General features: G+C 36.6%; 1 protein-coding gene and 1 long non-coding RNA gene across 5 annotated transcripts in view; one reads left to right on the top strand and one right to left on the bottom strand.

The window, feature by feature from the left end:
• The window catches only part of DYRK1A (dual specificity tyrosine phosphorylation regulated kinase 1A), a 144,592-nt gene that overhangs the window by 106,849 nt on the left and 17,510 nt on the right, over positions 1-20,233 (top strand). For 3 of the 4 annotated variants that reach the window (XM_060010305.2, XM_060010306.1, XM_060010303.1), the window contains 6 exons: positions 3,044-3,163; positions 5,924-6,112; positions 9,520-9,667; positions 13,621-13,907; positions 16,466-16,612; positions 18,478-18,618. In XM_060010305.2, coding sequence (XP_059866288.1) covers positions 3,044-3,163; positions 5,924-6,112; positions 9,520-9,667; positions 13,621-13,907; positions 16,466-16,612; positions 18,478-18,618 — 1,032 coding nt within the window. The remainder of the gene's footprint in view (positions 1-3,043; positions 3,164-5,923; positions 6,113-9,519; positions 9,668-13,620; positions 13,908-16,465; positions 16,613-18,477; positions 18,619-20,233) is intronic. The other variant, XM_060010304.1, reaches the window with a different exon arrangement.
• Positions 6,118-8,286, bottom strand: LOC132424552 (uncharacterized). Its single transcript, XR_009519215.1, has 3 exons — positions 8,010-8,286; positions 7,177-7,219; positions 6,118-6,713 (listed from the first exon to the last, which is right to left on the bottom strand). It is a non-coding gene; the product is annotated as an uncharacterized lncRNA (long non-coding RNA).

Below are 20,233 nucleotides of genomic sequence, written 5' to 3'. Positions count from 1 at the left end.
CCAGAAGAATATAAGAAAAGTAATGTATTTAGAATTAGCTAATTGATTTGGCCTTTTAGGTAGCTTGGCTAATTGTGGAAGAGGTTAGCAATATTGTGTGACATGCCAAGGCCATAGCACACACTCATATATTGAGTGCAGGAAAGATTGTTAGGCAAAATTACATTCATATCCAATTTCATGCATGTCCTATGTACATTAAATATTTTTTTTTTGATTGTGGGATTTTGGTGTTTTAAGCGAGCATAATTACTCATGGAAAGATGTAGGCACTAGTCACATTTTTTCCAATGTTTGAAATACCAGTGGAATTGTAAGTGGGCAAGTTAAAAAAGCGTATTTACAGTTTTGAACATAATTAATTGTAATAAATGCATATGTTTATTTTATTGGTGTTTATTATGCATGACTCAATTATTTTGTCCAACAAATAGACTAAAAATGATTCAACAAGAGGATAGACAAGAGACCTAAAATTAACAGGGAGCTCCTGGCCCAGTGCTGTGGTTCAGATCATAGGCTTAGGTGGGAGACTGCCTCACTTCTCATCTCTGTTATTTACTGGCTCTAAGACCTTGGTCAAGTAACTTTACATCAGAGACTCAGATTTCTCATTTGTAAAATAGTGACAGGAACTTACGTTCCTTATTCTCATGAGATTGTTGAGAGGATTACATGAGAGAGTAAAAATCTGCATACTCACAGCATAGTGTATAGCAAATATTTGCTGCTATAATTATTATTTTATTAACTACTTAAGTAATTCAGTTGTTTCTAGCAGTAGTTATACCTTCTATCAACTCTTGTGGCAAAGGTAAACAAGTATTTCACTGGTTCAGATTTCGTGAAACCTCACAGTGAGGCTACACTCCAATAGTCCAAGAATGGTCTTGCCAAGTACGTTACCTGCTTGAAAACGGTCAGGGTCTTAAAAAATAAAAAAAGGAAATACATTAAGAGAAACCTCTTTCATTACCTTAAATGCTTATAGCATTCATTCACATAAAAGTATTTGACATGCTTATTACTGATATTGTCTATTCATTAAATTAAGTCTCCAAGGACAGGTATAAGAACCAAATATTCTGTGAACCTAACTGTACCTGTTCATATTTAGAAAAATAAAACTATATATATTTAATAAATTAATTCAGGTGATATTATTAAGTCTTACTATATTTTCAGACAAATAGTTACAATCATTGAAGGTTTTTTTTCCCTTAAACCTTATTTGGAACTTTAAGAAGGAGAGGATCATGGGAAGAGGTAATAATTATTAACTTAATTCAGTAGTTCAGTGAATTTGCCATCCGGATAACAACTTTTTAGAGTTTGAGTATAGATTCAGAAGAAACTAATGTTAATACCAGTTTAAGAGAAAGTGCAGGGTCGGAACAGTTCTCGGAGCTGGGTTGCTATTCCCAGGTTATAATCCTCAAATTTGGCTCAAATTTCCACTTCTTTCATAGAATAAAGAGAGGGAGAGAGAGTACAGCTAGGTAACTGTAACTAGGTAACACCATCTTTTCATACCACAGGGATGGGGATTCTTTTCTGTTCTGTCCTTACAACCCTTCTGTCTTCTTTTTTTGTTACTGTGGGTTAACTTGGTTAATTTTCCCAAGACTCCAGGCATTTCTGTGAGGCCTTAGTATGATGTCTTTTCTGTCTCTCTGCCCCTCAGATTGACTGACCACAGTGCCTTTGGAAGGGGCTGCATCAGGGGCTTCTGGCTCAGTTGTTTTGCTGGTGTAAATGTCTGCAGGAGAGCTAGACAGGAGCCCAAGGATGACTAGCGTAGTGACTGAAGGTACCTTGATGTCATTAATTGGTTTTGAGGATCTGTTGCTTCCAAGAAGCCCCTCTGGGAACTCCTTTGCTGAGGCTTGAGGAGTGGGGCGAGAGCAGCCATCCAGGATCATTAGTGTGCTGGTTGCAGCATTCCTGGGCGTATTTATGTTTGGAGGACGTTTGTGTTTCCTGCTTTATCCCCCGTCTAGCAGGAAGCTCACAGTTGAACCCTGACTGCTTATTGGACGATGAAGGAGACATGGGTTAGTTTTGGGGTGGGAGTATGGTTGAAATGAGTTTTTTAAAAGAAAGTTTCATTAGCTTTAAGGTGTTCTCTGGAACTTATTTGTGGTCAGCTCCTAGTGTAATCATAGGTAGGGATATTGGTATTATGGCTTCACTTGTTTATTCAACAAATACTTATTAAGTACCTACTGTGTTTCAGGCTCTATGCCTGCTATGTTTTAGGCAAAGGGAATACAACATTGAAGAAAAGAATCCCTGCCCCATATGGAGTTTTCCTTGTAGTGGAAGGAGAAGGAGAAAAAACTAGAACCAGTAAATGAGTAAATGTATACCAGTACGTCAGGTGCCGAAAAGTGCTGCTGGCTGGGGGCACAGGGAATGTGGAGGGTGAGGTCGGATGTGTTAAGGTAGAGGGCATGTTTTACTCAGTCATGTTAAAGAAGTGAGTGAAGATTTCAGCCTCGCTTACAGGTGCTGGTCAGAGGGCAGGGTCTGGGGTTGTTAGGAGCTGCAGTTCTGCAGCACCAAGCTCCATCTCTGCTCCACGAACAGCTTGCTTCGTGGTGCCAACTGGGTCTTAGATTCCCGTGTTAGGAAGCTGAAAGGTGGGTTAGTCTTCATCTGCCTGTTGTGAACCAGGTCAGGCTTTAGGAATAATTTAGAAGAAATTTTTCCTTAGGCTAATTGTATGGTGGAGAAGCCCTCTTGGGCAGCATCATGCATGTCTCCTGGACCAGGGGTATATCTGTATTCCTCTTGTTGAATTTGGGGAACAAAATTGAAGCCTTGGTAACTGGGCATATTATCTTCTAATTCCGTTTATTTGTTCCAGTGGTTGTCTTCAGTGGATTCCGGATGAAAGAGATATGACCAAGAGAGCATGTATACTATTCTAACGTAGATGTCTTTTTTTTTTCTTTTTTAAAAACGTATACACAGGTTACAGAAGAGGGAATTCATACCAGTACAGTATAGTTAAAGTGCTAGTCTTTTCTGTCTATTTAAGGTGATGCCTGATATTGTCATGTTACAGAGGCGGATGCCCCAAACCTTCCGTGATCCAGCTACTGCTCCCCTGAGAAAACTTTCTGTTGACTTGATCAAAACATATAAGCATATTAATGAGGTAAGACTATTGATTTGTTATAACAGCATCTATTTTGCAATAGAGCAAGGGAAAAAAGTTATTTTGTAGCATATTTAAGCATACTAAAATTATTTTTAACTCCCAAGGATTGTCATATTGATGATTATCATGAAGACTGGTAAGTTAGTGATTTATAGATAATAAAATTATAATTGTGTAAAACAAATAAGATATATTAACAAGGACTGCAAAAAGTTAAGATAATTGTGGATAACTTCCCTTCTTTTTAAAGTTATATTTAATATATGCTGAGTTGTCATTTTTATAATAATCTCGTCTCCAAAACTTCAGGGGAAAGGAAGGTAATAATATAAAAGTATGAAAATGTTACGGAATTTTGCTTAAATTTTTACATATCTGTTTCTACTTTTACCATGGATGTCAGGAAGCTCTGAGATGTATTTAATGCCCAGTTAACAGGCATTTGCTCTAGTCTGTCTGATCTATCTATATTTATGTAGTTTAAAGTTTTCTTTTTAAATTAATGTGTGTTCTTTTATCTGTATCTTTTTCATTGTAAGATATCTGAAAGCCTTTTTGGTGGAAGTAAGTAGGATAAAAAACACGGACAGCCCTTTGAATTACTCACCTTTCAACTTGACTCTTGGCTTTCAAAACTTATTTTTCTGGTGTTTTAGACCTTTGGCTTGGTTGTTACTTGCTTCTAATCCCAACTCTAGCTCTGTAATGAATTATTAAATGAGCTTTTTTGGAGAAGGGTGGACACCCTATGCTTTCTTTCCTCTTCCAATGGGGCCTTACATCCTTTCACGTTAAAGACTTATCTTCTACCAGCTTTAGAGCCATTTAACTAAAAAGATGTTCTTATGTGTGTATAAATTTTATAGCAGTTTGATGCTGTTTTAATGCCAGTATTATATTATTGTGGCAATGTGGCAGGATAAAATTGAAGTGAACTCAATGAGGAGCATTTCTAAGTTGGATTTTGTATACAATTTATATGTTATAAAAGATGTTCCAAACTAGCTTTTGGTCATCTGAAAATATCTGATAAATTGTTGTTAACAATTGATTAATGTCAGTTTGCTGATATCTGATAAATTGTTAAACTGTTAACAGTAGCTTTGTTAAAGTTTGTTTTTAACTGTTTTGCCACCTTGTAAACTAGTTTTTCTGATGTTGCTCTGTGCAATGTAATTTATAATTTCCTGAAAGTTAGTTACCAGTTATCTGGACTGTTGCCTAGTCCACCTATTATTTTTTACTAGTCTTAGAAACTACTTTATAAGAAAAATAGATACAAGGAAAATAACTGAATCTGTGACCAACCATAAGGTTTACGGCCTTTAGTGGGGGGGGGGAGGGGCATGGCTGTTTTTCATTAATATGTTATTACAGGCTTAAGAACTAGGCATGTCTCAGAGGCCCTTTTTATATTAGCAAAACATCAGTTCATATATTATACATTTAAACTTTCATTTTTAAAATCTTTTGCTCTAGGATCAAATATAAAATTGGGATTGACTAGAAAGGGGCATGAGGGAACTCGAATATAAGGAGGATGAAAATGTTCTTTATTTTGTTTAGCATATGTTGATTACATCAGCGTATACATTTTCCCCAAAGTCCTTCATATTATACACTCTTTTTTTTTGAATTTTTGAATTTTATTTATTTTTTTTATACAGCAGGTTCTTTTTATTCATCCATTTTATACACATCAGTGTATACATTGTCAGTCCCAATAGCCCAATTCATCCCACCACCCCCACCCCCACCCCCCGCCGCTTTCCCCCCTTGGTGTCCATACGTTTGTTCTCTACATCTGTGTCTGTTTCTGCCCTGCAAACTGGTTCATCTGTACCATTTTTCTAGGTTCCACAAATATGCGTTAATATACAGTATTTGTTTTTCTCTTTCTGACTTTCTTCACTCTGTGTGACAGTCTCTAGGTCCATCCACGTCCCTACAAATGACCCAACTTCGTTCCTTTTTATGGCTGAGTAATATTCCATTGTATATATGTGCCACGTCATCTTTATCCATTTGTCTGTCGATGGGCATTTAGGTTGCTTCCATGACCTGGCTATTGTAAATAGTGCTGCAGTGAACATTGGGGTGCATGTGTCTTTTTGAATTATGGTTTTCTCTGGGTATATGCCCAGTAGTGGGATTGCTGGGTCATATGGTAGTTCTGTTTTTAGTTTTTTAAGGAACCTACATACTGTCCTCCATAGTGGCTGTATCAGTTTACATTCCCAACCAACAGTGCAAGAGGGTTCCCTTTTCTCCACACCCACTCCAGCATTTGCTGTTTGTAGATTTTCTGATGATGGCCATTTTGATGATGGTGGGAGGTGATACCTCATTGTGGTTTTGATTTGCATTTCTCTAAGATCTATACCATCTCACTGTATATAAATTATACCTTAGTTTAGAAAATAAATATGAATCAGGTCCTGTTACTCTTCTTGAGTGGGAGACTTTGGCGTGGTCACGTAACATCTCTTATTTAAAAAATGTATAAACAGTATAATTCTAAAGTGAATTTTACTGTAGATATTTTTCATTTGTTATATATCAGTGTTATTCTGTAATTCCAGTAGCAACTATAGAAAATTATTTATTTTATTTTTGTGTGTGTTATAAAGAATAAAAATTCATCAGTTTCCTACTGATAGCAGATGTGTCTTGTATGTACTCGACATATGGTGCCCTCACTGCTCCCTGTCCCCAATAATTTTTCATTGCACAGCTAACACTATTTTCTCATTTCAGGTTTACTATGCAAAAAAGAAGCGAAGACACCAGCAGGGCCAGGGAGACGATTCTAGTCATAAGAAGGAGCGGAAGGTTTACAATGATGGTTATGATGATGATAACTATGATTATATTGTAAAAAACGGAGAAAAGTGGATGGATCGTTACGAAATTGACTCCTTGATAGGCAAAGGTTCCTTTGGACAGGTAATTTAATGGAAGATGCTGAATTTCATAAATTAGAAAGAACTTCTTAGTGAATCATGTTACTATAGCCTTTTCTCAGTAGTACACTTTTAATATTTGCAAATAGATCTAAACAACGGATATGTAAGTATTTGGGTTATTATAGTTTTCTGTAAAGGTAAGAAAACTGCATCAGCTATAAAAACTCCATTAGACTTTTTAAAAAAAAACTTCCTATAGCTATCAAGTAGTTATTTTACTAATACTAAGTGGTTGATTTTAATCACTAATAGACAGTATTGCCTCTTTCATGTGGGGTTTTTAGTCTCTGGATGGTTCGTCGTTATGTATGAGAGAGATAATTACCTTCCTGTCGGATACTCCTCCTCACAGAGAACAAAATTACCATTTTCAGCTGGCACAGCACATGTCCTCTCGCTTCTTTGGAGACTTGGGACACCAGGGGCTGTGGCCTAAGTTTTTCCTCAGCTCCTCTTCTAGCTCCGTCAGGCCTCTAAATGGGCAGAGGGTCTCCAGGGTCTCCTCTTAAGTCCTCATGGCATCAGCGTTGCTAATATTGTGATTGGCATTGTTCCGATGGGTGGGGTCGTTCAGGCCGCTTCTACCCGGAAAAGTGAGGGAGGAACTCCAGTGGACCTGGTTTTTTGTTCGTTCCTAGTCTCTTCTCTCCACCCACAGCTCTCTTCTCCTCACTTGCCCACCCTATCCCAATACAAAGCACAAACCCTAACTACATTAGCCTCTTACATCAGCTGTGCCCAGACTAAGAGCTGTCAGACCTTCTTCCTTGCACTTTTAAAAAGCTTTTCTCTGGCAGTGGATCCCCCAGCTGTTCCCATGTGTAAATCTCCCTATCTTATCTCATCAAGTCACAGAGCCTTTTTGTTTGAGGTATGATTTACTGTTAATCCCAGCCTCCTTTGCCTCGTAGCTTTTGTGCAGCAAGTCAGTTACTATAATAACTTCTAATCCAAATACTTCTTTTGACTTGGACAATATTTTGGATTTTGGAGGTTGTTTTTGGTTTGTCTAAAACTATGGAACCTGCATACACTCTTACTTACCTGTTCCTGCCCTGAGTGAAAGCAAAGCATGCCTCTTTTCAACCTGTGGGGAAAAATTCATCATGTGTCAGTCTAATCATGCTTAGGACAAAAAGTATACTACAGGCCAGTAGCAGCTACAGCTCTAGACCCAGACAGATCAAGCTATTAAACCTATAGGGAAATATGAACAAGCTTCTTAGAAGACCCCTGACTCTGGTGTGGCTCTACCAGGCCCTGGTGTCCCATGTATAATACATTTGCCCCTGTCCATGATTTCACAGAATTTTTGTAATTATACGTAATTCAGGGCCTTTCCCCTTGATTTGTAACCTCTTTTTCTCCTGAGTCAGGGGATTCTCAGTGTGTGGGGAGTCCCTCTTTAAGAAAGGATTACTTTTTGTCAGAAGCAGCTTCTGCTTCTCTTTGAGAGCTTTTTAAGGAAAGGCATTTCTGAGGCCTCTACCTTTTAAGTAAGGCCGTGAACACCCTGGATAGAGTGATTGTCATGTCCACCTTCAAAATTACACCAGCGTTTAGGCAGTTGCTCTCAACAGGACGCTTTTCAAACTTCTGTGATGTCCACCATGAAAACTGTGGCTGTACGGCCTGTTCTCTAAACTTAGTTTTCCTTAAATACTCAGTCTTTGAGCTCACCGTGATCTTTCCCCCTCCCCTTTAATTTTCTTATACTCTGATTCCTAAGAGCAAGTCAGCATAGTAAACCTGTGAAAACATAGGCCTATTTGACATCAAAATCCATTTTACCAGATCAGACTGACTGATGCCTTTCTCCTAGGCTGAGGTGTGTTCAGGGTCAGGACCTGTCACTCACCAGATAAAGTCTTCCTTACCGACTTGGTCAGACGTCCGCTAAATCCTCTGCCAGATCCTTGTCAGAGAAGCAGCTTCTTCATTTCTTAAGCCAGTGGTCATCAATCCTGATTGCACTTTGAAAGTCTCCAGGGAGCTTTGGGGATTGGGGGTGGGGTGGGGAGGGGAGGATGGATACTTAGGCTCCAAGCAGTTAAATCAGAGTCTCTGTGACTGGATTCTGGGCATGGGTATTTTTGAAAACACCCTACTGAATGTGTGATATTCGGGGTTGCAGATCATTGCTTTAGCATTGAGCAAGTTAACTATTTGCTAAGTCAGTAAATAGTTGAGTCCATGTTAGTGGCCTTTGTCCTGGAGACCGTTAGGATCTGGGCACTGAACTGCAACTCTTGGTACAGTCAATATGGTCAGTGAAACAGAAGAATATCAGAAGCACTTGGTCAGATGTTTACATGGGTCGCCTCTGATTTAAAAGACAATAGATAGTATTTTTTTAGAATTGGGTGAAACCAGAGATACTGCACGTTTCATTCCAAGTTTGATTTCAGCTGAATGATTTATGATCTATGATTGACAGTAACCTTGACTGATGTGATCTTGGACCATGCATTCCATTCTCTTCCTCTAATCCAGTGGTACTCAGCCAACACATTGGAATCACTTGGAGTTCTACCTGCATCTCTGTACTTTCTGAATATGCTAGAAAATGTATCTAAAACTATTATCTATTCAGACTATTTGTAATATTATAAATATAATATTTAATCACTTATAGCAGTTTCTGATTTGTAGAGATATAGTTTTATCTGTGTATTTCCTGATTTTTGTATAAATTTATTAATAGTGTGAAACTTGTTTTAAATGAGTAAAATTTTAAATGAGAGGTATGCATGGTGATTTGCACATGAATGTTTCAGTTTCCTTCTCATTTTAAAACTCAAAATCCCCTAATTTTGGCATTTTAAACTTTTTTCCTGGTTATTTGTTTTTGATATTTTTTAAATTGAATAACTGTAAACTAATTCTTCTGGTATGCCTAAGTTTTTATCTGTGAAAATCTAAGTCACATTTAGAAAGTTATCTGCATTTTTCAGATGACTTAGAACCTTTTAAGTATCTCACACATATGCTTGGGATTTAAACCAGGTTTTTCTCTTACTAAAAGAATAGTTAGAAGAATTGTTTTATAATGTTATTTAGTAAGAAAGGTAAAAAACCCCAAAGCACTTGTCAAGATTCATAATTTATTTCTGAAGGAGGAAAATAGTTAATCTCATTTTAAGAAAGTTATCTATTTTGTGGATGTTTAGAAATACTGTAAGGATGCAGAAGAAATCCATTTGAAAAATGACTTAAAGTGACAATAAAATAGTAAATGGATGCTGTTGAATGGAAACGAATAGGATCTCTTTTAATTAGGAAGGTCAGAAAAAGGGGAATTAGATAAATGTACAATTAAGCTGAACTGTAAACTTGTTAAATTGTTCATTAATGAAATAGGTATCATCTGTCTTTTTTCTCTTTTAGGTTGTAAAGGCGTATGATCGTGTGGAGCAAGAATGGGTCGCCATTAAAATAATAAAGAACAAGAAGGCTTTTCTGAATCAAGCCCAGATAGAAGTGCGACTTCTTGAGCTCATGAACAAACATGACACTGAAATGAAATACTACATAGGTAAACAAACAAACAGGCAAAGAAAGCAGTGCGCCCTAACCCAGACCACAAATTTGAGTTATTTTTGTATGAATATATGTTGATTTTATCTTAGTGATTGGGTAAAAATTCAGTTATTTCTGTTGGAGGGCATAGATTTATACACGTTACTTGATCTGGCAGTAATATTTTACATCTTCGGGTACGTGCATTCTAGGTGGTATATAGTATAAAAACAAATGAGAATAGTGTCTTTTTTTGTTGTTTTTTTTTGTTTTTCAAACTTACAAGTGTCATTTGTTTGCTTTAATGGTGCATGTTTATATAGAGAGGCCACTTTGTGTTAACTTTAACCATTTCTAATATAGCTCAGAAATTAGAAGTGAGCTAATATGTTGTTAATGGTTACAGAACCATTTTTGGAATGTCTGAGCCAAGATCTCAGGTTCTTCCTCAAGAAATAGTAGCCAACATTTCTTGAACTACTACCATATTCCTTGTGGTTTTCTTCCATCATCTGTAACCATAGCAGTCCTGAAAGGAAGGTGGTAAATCCTTATATTACAGGTAGTTTGTACAAAGAGTAACATACCCAAGGTCCCAGGGCTCTTGGAGCTAGGGTCTGAACCTACCTCTGCCTAACTCCAGAGCTTGTGTTTATTTCATTGTCGTATGGTGTTTCTTCTGAATACAAAAAGAGGAGACAGAAGAATTATGAAAATAGTTAAGTCTAGGGCCAATTGATATATGGATAAAACATCTTCTGATTATACATTCTTTAATACTATTCTTAATCAAATCTAAGACACCATAATTTTATGTGCCACCAAGAAACAAATTGCTGCCAACTGTAAACACAAAATGATGTCAATTTTAAGATAGAGACCTTAGGGTCAATTAATTACAGACTGTTTTATAGGCATGTATTAGCAGCTCACCTTCAGAAATGCTAACTTTACCTGAAAAACATATGAGGTTAAGTTTTATTAGCAAACTCCTTTTTAAGAAATGAGGAGAGGGCTTCCCTGATGGCACAGTGGTTGAGAATCCGCCTGCCGATGCAGGGGACCCGGGTTCAAGCCCTGGTCCGGGAAGATCCCACATGCCGCGGAGCAACTAAGCCCGTGCGCCAAAACTACTGAACCTGTGCTCTAGAGCCCGTGAGTCACAACTACTGAGCCCGCATGCTGCAACTGCTGAAGCATGTGTGCCTAGGGCCCGTGCTCCGCAGCAAGGAAAGCCACAGTAATGAGAAGCCCATGCATCGCAACAAAGGGTGGCCCCTGCTCTCCACAACTAGAGAAAAATCCGGCGTGCAGCAACGAAGAACCCAACACAGCCAAAAATAAATAAATTTATTTTTTTAAAAAAAAGAAATGAAGGGAGGGCATTATGGTTCTTTAGTCCTCCCAAAATAACAGAAACAAAAAAATTGATGTTTAAAGGTGTAAGGTTCACATATTCAGATTAAATTTCATTTATGAAACATCCTTCATTCCTCATTGTTGCAATAAAATGAGCTTATACTATTAATTTTTCTTCCTTAGTGCCTTCTCTGTAGATGTCTGATAAAACCCACAGTAATAACATTTGTATTTCAAGTCTTTTCACACTTACTGCATGTTTGCTGTTCACTTTCAGTTACAACTTAGTGTAACGTGAGCACATTTCCGTTCAAGGGGCTTAGGAGGCCAAGAAGGACATTCTAAGGATGCAGTCCTTAGACTTACAGTCTCTAAACATACCTCCCTTTTTCTTCTTTCTCACTCTTGCTTTATTTTGAATTTTTGCTTAAGTAGTAGAGAAAACGTTGATAGCATTACTACAACAATTTATTTCTGCCTTGTTGAAAGAAAACACGAAATGTTAGCTACTTGGTTATGTTATAATAATGGCTGTCATTTTTGTTTCTAATAAACTGACTTTAATGATCATTAATTGCATCAGTTATTACAGATATTCTTTTGGATGAGTTTTTTTTGTTTTTAAAGGTTCTTATTTAGGAAGAAGGTGAATTCATGCACAGTGTCTTAAGAAACTGAGTTTCTATATTGGAAAACAAGCAAAAAGAACTTTAGATTTAGACACAGCCATGGCAGTAGAGTTGGTACATTAAATTTAAGGTGTCTGGAAGTTGTATTGCTCTTTTATAACGTAAATAACTTAATTTTGAAGTGATTTGATCAATATAATTTAGTCTCATGAGTTGTATAGTCTTTAAGTCTTTGAACTTCTAAAAACTCTTACTTTTTTTACCACATAGCATAATTTCTTATCTGGATTATTTGGTACCTGCCACGGTCTAGTTAAAAGAACATTCAGTTTAAGTGTAGAACAAAGTCTTGCCAACCGTCTGTTCTCCCCAAAGTTCAGTTTAAAAAAACTTAATGTATATACTTGTGTTTGAGCTTTCTTTGACAGTGTCTTTAGTGCTCAGCACATTATAGATACTTAGTAAATGAATGATGAATTAGTGGAATTGAGTGGATTGATCTTCCATTGGAAGAATATTCTAATCACAGCTTCTTAGAGGGATTGTCATAATCACGTTTGAATTCTGACATCAGTTACCTTTTGCATTCCTTTTGCGGCTGCTGCTTAACCAGGTCAGAACTCTTGTTTGGACCATGTCTCTGGGGTGTCTTATGTCACATGGAGCTATGTTCTTAATTTTAAACCTATGAACTCAGTGATTAAGAACAGATGTTATACATTCTTATGTAACTGTTAGTGAGAGTTGAGTTGTACTATGGACTCCTATAGAGCCATGTAGTAGTTGTGTTATTTATCCTAATTTTAGATCACGTGTATCAGGAATGATCTAAAAGCTATATTGACATGCAGTGCTTCCAGGGAGACAGTTCAGGGCTCCTACCAGGACAACACAATGCATCCCCTTTCTCAGGGACCAGACATTGAATACTGTCCTAGTTATTCCAGATAAATCTGTAGAGAAACCTCTGTTTTAAATGATACTAAAAGACCAAAATGAAGGTAGCCTTGACAAATGGTTGTTTTTATGTCGTTCCAGTTGAGTTATAGGTGCTCAGTTTGGTGTGTGTAAGAATTTTTATAGTGAAGGGCAGTTCTTTACTTTATTGAATGACTTCATCTGATGTGAAGTCAGTGTTAATACTTAAAGCACAACTTTTCGAAGCAGTTTGTCGACGATTAAGCCTTTTTAGAGGATCAGTAGTGATACCAAGTAATGTATTCTATTAGACTTTCCCCATTCATAAGCCTACTCACAATTTCTTGTGATTGAGCTTTATTTTGAAGTTTTCCCAAACCTTCAGTCTTGGACAGGATGTCCTATGTACCAGTTTGATGAACATAATCAGATGCCTTGATTATGAACTCTAGTACCTTGCAATGTGATTTTCGAGCCTTTGCTGTATTTGCCCAAAAGAAAAAAAAACCTGTCTTCCTTTGACAATTGTTTCAGAAAATCACTAGTGAAATCTAAGGCTCAGCAAAGCAGATTGTGTATGTGTATCAAAGCCTTCCCAGAGAGGGCTGCCAAGTACAGCATCGTCACAAGCTGGACATCCCAGTGGATGGAGCTTAGATGAAGTTGTGAGGTAGGGCTTTCAGGGAGTACAACGTGTTTTCTCTTACCAGTGACAATAAAATTATCAAAGTATTCTCAGTACTCTTTGTCAGTTTGCTACTTGCGTTTTCATACCTGACTTAATTTTTTTTTAAGCAAGGCATTTTGGTGGTACTTCTTGCATTATATTGCATATTGGCAGACACTATACACTAATATATTAATTCAGCAGATGAACAATTTAGATATTCTTAACTGATTAAAGAATGTGCTGTTTAGTGCAGAATGCTGATCTCCAGATTTTAACTTGATTTTCACTCTGCATTTGACATTGTCATGTTACAGATTGTTGGAGAGTTCATGTGCATGTTATTCTCATTTTATTGGTATGTATAATTTAAAATGAAACTTTTTTCTCTTTCAGTGCATTTAAAACGCCACTTTATGTTTCGAAACCACCTCTGTTTAGTTTTTGAAATGCTGTCCTACAACCTCTATGACTTGTTGAGGAACACCAATTTTCGAGGTGTCTCTTTGAACCTAACACGAAAGTTTGCACAGCAAATGTGCACTGCACTGCTTTTCCTTGCGACTCCAGAACTTAGTATCATTCACTGTGACCTAAAACCTGAGAATATCCTTCTTTGTAACCCCAAACGCAGTGCAATCAAGATTGTTGACTTTGGCAGTTCTTGTCAGCTGGGGCAGAGGGTAAGTATATTTCAGGACTTGTGAATTAAAATTAGAATTAGGTTAAAAGACTGTAAGTAGATACTTGAAATGTTATTAATCTGTATACAATTTGGAGGTAATTACAGGATGGTTATCTTTAAAATGCAGCACTTGAATCACCTTGTGTTGATACCTATTTTGGGAAATACCTTTTAAAATGCAAATAGTAAACTTTGAATTAGAAGGTATTAGTTTTTTAAAGTTTAACTTAAAAAATTATGTGTATACTAAAAGTCTAAGAGAAAAGAGGGGATGGATATATTAAATATTAGATGATTTGTTGTAACTATATTTCCCAAATAGAGGTCCTTAGTATAAATTTGGGGAAATTCCAATAATAGAACATTGACTCCTTGCTGTAAAATATTTCTCTAAATATAGGTCGAGATAAATGTTTTTCCTCAAAAGCTGATGGGTAAAAAAAAATGCAGGTAATTTTACATTACACACAGTGATACAGTGTAAATTACTAGGTTTATAGACATACTTGTTTTGATAAATAAGTTTAAATCTTTTTTTTGTTTTATAAATTATGACACCGAACTAGTTTTCTTTAGAGTGCTAAAAACAGACATGTCCATAGCAGTAAATAGATTTAGGTTTAGCTGATTTTAGGAAAGCAAATTTTTCCTACTGATCTTTCTAGCATTATGAAAGCTACTCTAACAGTGTTTTGCATATAAAATAGAAGTTATAGGATGGTCTCTTCTTGAAACCAACTAGGGTCACCATTTGATAATACTTTATTCATTTAAAATGTTGTTCCTATTTACTTGTAAGTATTGAAACTGCATTTCTTAAAAAAAAAGGTAAAAACATAACTAACATGGAGATATTCCTATTTCATATTGGCTTTCCATTTCTTGTTTTTCCAAATTAGTGAAATTTCCTATCCAACTTTATTCCAGCTTTTAAATACAGTAGGTTAATTTAATCATGAAGGTTTATGGTCAGTTAACAAGATTGTCTTTTTGTTATTTTCTGAAAATTATCTTATGGTAGCAATGCTACATTGAAATACTTTTTAAAAATGGAAGGAATAGGAAGCAAAGTTTGCAGTTTCGGATGCCTCTGAAAATCAAAAGATGCTCATAGTTGTTAATAGGGATCAAGTATATTGTAAATGGAAAATATGTGCCCATCTTGAGAGTCATTTGAATAGATTTTAGACTTGTAAAATTTTTTCCTATTTAAACCAAATCATATATGCCGCCGTGATATCAAGCACTACTATCTCTCTCCAGCCAAAGTGAAACAGCTATACCTCTAGCTCAGTGAGTTTTTTAACTATGTGAGTGTATCAGAATCCCATGGGAAGTCATTTCCAAAACAGACATGCAGTGGCCCTATTCTAGGTCTGCTGGCTCAGTGTTAGAAGGTGGCAGGGCAAGTATGTTTCAAAAAAAGTTTCTTAGACGATCCTGGCACACACAGGCTTGTAGATAACCCGACTACTGCTTTAAGCAGCTGGATAGGTAGGTGACAAACTTCCTTTCCTAAGCTGGGAAATAAGTCTCAGTAGTAGGGAGTCTTTGGGGCTTCACGATGCCATTGGCTTATAAAAACTTGGAAATGTAATAGTTCTTTCTGGTCCCTTTCAGTTAGGCTTTCTTCACTCTGAGCAGGCCTTAAGGTTGAGCTGACCTGCTAGTGGAGGCATGGGATGGTTCTCAGATTTGGCTGGAGTTGTGGAAGTCACAGAAGCTTTCGTGAGAAGCGGCTCCATGCTGCTGGCTGCCTTGTTTGAGTGTTAAGTTAGGGAGTTTGGGTAGGAGGATTTTGTTTCTCTCCCCTTTTTTAGTAAAACTATCTTTGCTTTTGTAGTATTTCTAGATACAAATTTTAAATGGCCAGGTGAAGATGAATTGGTCTCTGAAGACATCTCAGATTACTTCATCGAAAATAATCCATTTCAAGATTTCTTTTTCTAAGAAGTCTTAGAATGAGATGGAGGAGGACAGGGTAGAGAAGTGATTAGTCAGAAACGACTCCCAATTGAATCTTTATGTGGCAGTGTTTCTAGATTTACCTGTGAGACTAGTACAGTACAGATGTCTGAAATTTCAATTACATTGTACTGAGTTTGAGTCTTTCTTAATGCTTTGAATTAACCTGAAAAAAGTCTTTCAGGTTAATTTAGATACAATTGAGCTGTTAAATTAATGGTAAACCAAGTACCAGCCATAGCAGGAAAGAATAATAGGGAGATAAATTGTTCTCAATAATATTTTCTTCTAATAAGGCATAATTGTTTAAGCTATATCTTGGTTACCGATTAGGATTGAACTAAATGAAAGGGCTTGAATTATATATATATATATATTTTTTTTTTTTTTTCATTTCACAGATTTACGACTCCCTTGAAACGTTTAGTTCTTTAAACAGTATTCATAGTCTAATGTTGAAATCAGTAAATGGAACTCTAATAACCCAGTTATTTTTTGCTGTTAATATTAGACTTGTGTTCTTAATTCATTGTTGACCACAGTTAAACAAAACTTGTTTTGGAATTAATACTATTTTGAAATATATTTCAGATATACCAATATATTCAGAGTCGCTTTTATCGGTCTCCAGAGGTGCTACTGGGAATGCCTTATGACCTTGCTATCGACATGTGGTCCCTTGGGTGTATTTTGGTTGAAATGCACACTGGAGAACCTCTGTTCAGTGGAGCCAATGAGGTATATGATGGATTGCTTTAAAAATTCTGTTTTTGTTTTCAGTCTCTGACAGTATAATCTGAAAGTTGTTTTTAGGAAAAGATGTCTATTTACCAACTTTTATCATTCAAGTGTTAGGTCAGTTTTGAACTTATTTTATCCATTTAAAATTTTTTTTCAATTATGTAACGGTGAGTTTAGAATTGTAAGACGGGAAGCGAGATCTTTCAATCTGCCAGTGGAGGAGAGCAATAAATTAGATTAGAAAATGTTAAGTATTTTGGTATAAATTTTACAGATTTTAAGTATAAGAACAGAAAAAGATGATAATGAAGAAATGAGGACCACCCTAAAAACAGTGTAAACGTGACTGTAAATTTTGAGAGTATGATTTGAAATTAAAGTAAATGATGACTAGTAGTTGTTGATGAATATTTGATCTGAATAATTCAGGGTAAATTAGGACTATAGAATTTCAGAGCGAGTCCACAGGTGTTTATTCTGTGTTCTTAGAAGATTTTTGAAGGTCAGAGGCAGTGCCTGGGAGGAGGGAGGGCAAGGGAGAGGGAGGCCAAGCTCCCTTACAGTCAGAAGAATGGGCTTTCATTGGTTTTAAAACTGTTTGCTTGTGGGATCCTGTTGTGTTTTGTTTATTAAAGAAAAGTTAACCATTGCAGATTGTGATCAGTCCATTCATTTATATGTGAGAAAAGAAAGACTAATGAAATTTCATGACTTGAACTGGGTTATACAACTGTCAGTAAATAGTGCCAGAAACGTGTCCCTTCCTCCTTCCTTTTAATTCACTTCACTCTAGCCAGTGAGCTACTTTTTGGCAGAGCTGCCATAAGTGTGTCTTTGGTTTTCTTTTAATAATAAATAATATAAAGGTAATAGTACCTTTTTCATGGGCTTAAACAATATTAGGAGCATCTGAAACTTCAGTGGCTTCCATCTCACTCATGGTGAAAGCCAGTCCTTTTGAGTAGCTTGAAAATCCCTTACTCCCTCTGTCTCCTGTTCTCTCTCCACCTCTCCCTGCTGTCCTGCCCCGCCCCGCCCCGCCCCGCCCCTGCCGTCTCCCGGCCCAGCACACACAGCTCTCTCTCAGGTCCCTACGAACGAACCACAGGCTTGTACCAGGGCCCTTACGTTCATTCTTTGCTCCGTGCCTGGAGTGCTCTTGCTCCTGCCCTTGCGGCCTTCATGTTTTTGCTCTCACGTCACCTTCTCGGGGAAGCCTTTCGTGACACCCTATTTTAAGTTGCAGTGCCCTTCTCACTCTCCATCCCCTTTTAATTTTCTCCATGGTTCTTAGTGGTCGCCTGATATGTATTTGCTTATTATGTATTTGCTTCTTGGTGATCTCTTCCTCTACAACACAAACTTTGGGGCAGGGATTTTTGTTTTGTTTATTGCTGTGTTCTAGTGCGCATGGTTTCCAGCATATAGTAGACGCTCAGTATTTGAGTGAATTAATCTGCACTTAAAAAAAATACTTTTATTGGGTCCACACTTTTAAGCCTTTGGGTTTTTTTTTCCTCTGTTTGATTATTTAACTAAAATTCTCCCAAAACTTAAACTTTAAAACTCCCTCCAGTCATTTCCTTACTCTCCATTGTATCCGTGACCACCTGCCATCCCATGGATGTACGTGTTTGCTTCATTGTGTGCCCTCCCCTCTGTGGAGTGTGGGGCTCAAGGAGAGCAGGGACTTTATCTCTTTTGTTCATTATTCTATGCTTACTGCCCCGAGGAGTGCCCCGCACACAGGAGATGCTCGATTTATTTATTTCTAATTTATGAATGAATGAATGGATGGATGAGCACAGATAGGATCTCCTACAGTAGAAATTACAGGTGTTTTGTTTTTATTTTTAATACAGGTAGATCAGATGAATAAAATAGTGGAAGTTCTGGGTATTCCACCTGCTCATATTCTTGACCAAGCACCAAAAGCAAGAAAGTTCTTTGAGAAGTTGCCAGATGGCACTTGGAACTTAAAGAAGACCAAAGATGGAAAACGGGTAAAATAGGGAAATAATTTTTTTGAGCCTTTGTTATTTCTTTTACTGAGCTGTCTTTATATAGCGCATTTTGTATTTACTTGAAATCAGTGTTGCTGAAGTCAGTTATTAACAGTAGTTCCACTGATAACTTAGGTATGTATATTTTCTTCATAAGTTGGTTATAGAGTTTGACCTGAACTATCTGTATGGACCAGTGTTTGCTTAGTGCTCTTTAAGGCTTCATTTTGAAACTGTATGTCTGCCTTTTGAGGTAGCTGATCAAATCACCATGCCTTGTTTCCACAGTAGAATTAGTAAGTTTGACCTTTGTTTCTCATAGTTTGAGTACGTAGTGAAGTCACAGTTAACAATACTGCAGCTGTGAACAGTGGAAGTCATAATTGCAGTAAATCGCTTTTTTTTTTTTTTTTTTTTAAGTTCAGATGAGAGAAAAGGATTCTTAAGCAGTTTGTGACAAGAACATGAACTGACTAAATGGTCCTTTTGATAGATTTCAGATTCCTAGCTTGGGTAACAGGAGTTTCACATCTCCAAAATCTTTAAAATTTAAGTGAGGTTTTTAAACACGTTAGGTACGTTTTAGTAATTTTCTTCTATCTGAGAACTTTTTTCAGAGACCTAAACTGTGTCAGTTTAATAGAGTAAATGATAACAGTTTTGCATCTTGATTTACATCTTTGTTTTATATATCTGAAAATAAACATATGTTTTGTAATCTAGCTTGTTTCTAGTATAAGATGAAAATAATCTATAAATCTGTGATTGTATGTGATACATATACCAGACACCTTGTGATTGTAGTTTTTGCGTTTTCAACACTTAGATTTTATTTTTGCTACACTTTTTATTTTGCCCTTGCGTTTTAGCGATGCTGCCACCAGGTGTCATTTCCAGTGAATTGAAGATGATGCTTATGTGCTGTAATTCACCTTCAGCTATGGAGTCTTAACTTTTAATATCAAATGGGTTTTTTTTTAAGAATATTAAAAAAAATAATACATATACATGACTATCTTTCACAACTGATTTGTAACTTACTGCATTTTGCCTTATTCTCTGAAGTTCCAGGCATTGTAATATCTGGCAGCTAAATTATGCCTACTCCCCATAAGGAAGGGATGGAAAATACCAAGCAGACATCCTGAATCCTTTTGCCTTTGTCCACATAGCTTTATCAGTCATGGCGCCTTTTCCCATTGAACCAAAACACAGCCTAGGAGTCCTTAGCTTCTGCAGCATTCAAGGTTGCTCCTACCAGTTGATTTTAATTAGCATGGAGGATGTGAAGCCTTCTTTATGTTTTTATCTCTCTGCAGTACAGGCTACCACTTCTTTTTCCACTTTGAAGTTTTTTTTTTCTTCTGCTGCTGCTGTTTTTTTTCCTTTTTCTAAATGAAACATTCATCTCATTCCATTTCCCTAATCTCTGCCTTATAAAACCACAGTTAAGTCACAATGAGTTGTAACCTATCATTTCTCCAAAATTCAGGTATAATTATTTTAAATTGTTTAGGGGGGACATTTCAGAAAAGAGTAGTTAAATCTTTTCCCTTAAAATTGAAAGTGAGTATCTTGACCCACATTTAATACATATTAATTAACCATAGATAAT

This window comes from Delphinus delphis, chromosome 4, assembly GCF_949987515.2.
Source record: "Delphinus delphis chromosome 4, mDelDel1.2, whole genome shotgun sequence".
NCBI classification, from domain to species: Eukaryota; Metazoa; Chordata; class Mammalia; order Artiodactyla; family Delphinidae; genus Delphinus; species Delphinus delphis.
This window is presented reverse-complemented; position numbering and strand designations above follow the sequence as displayed.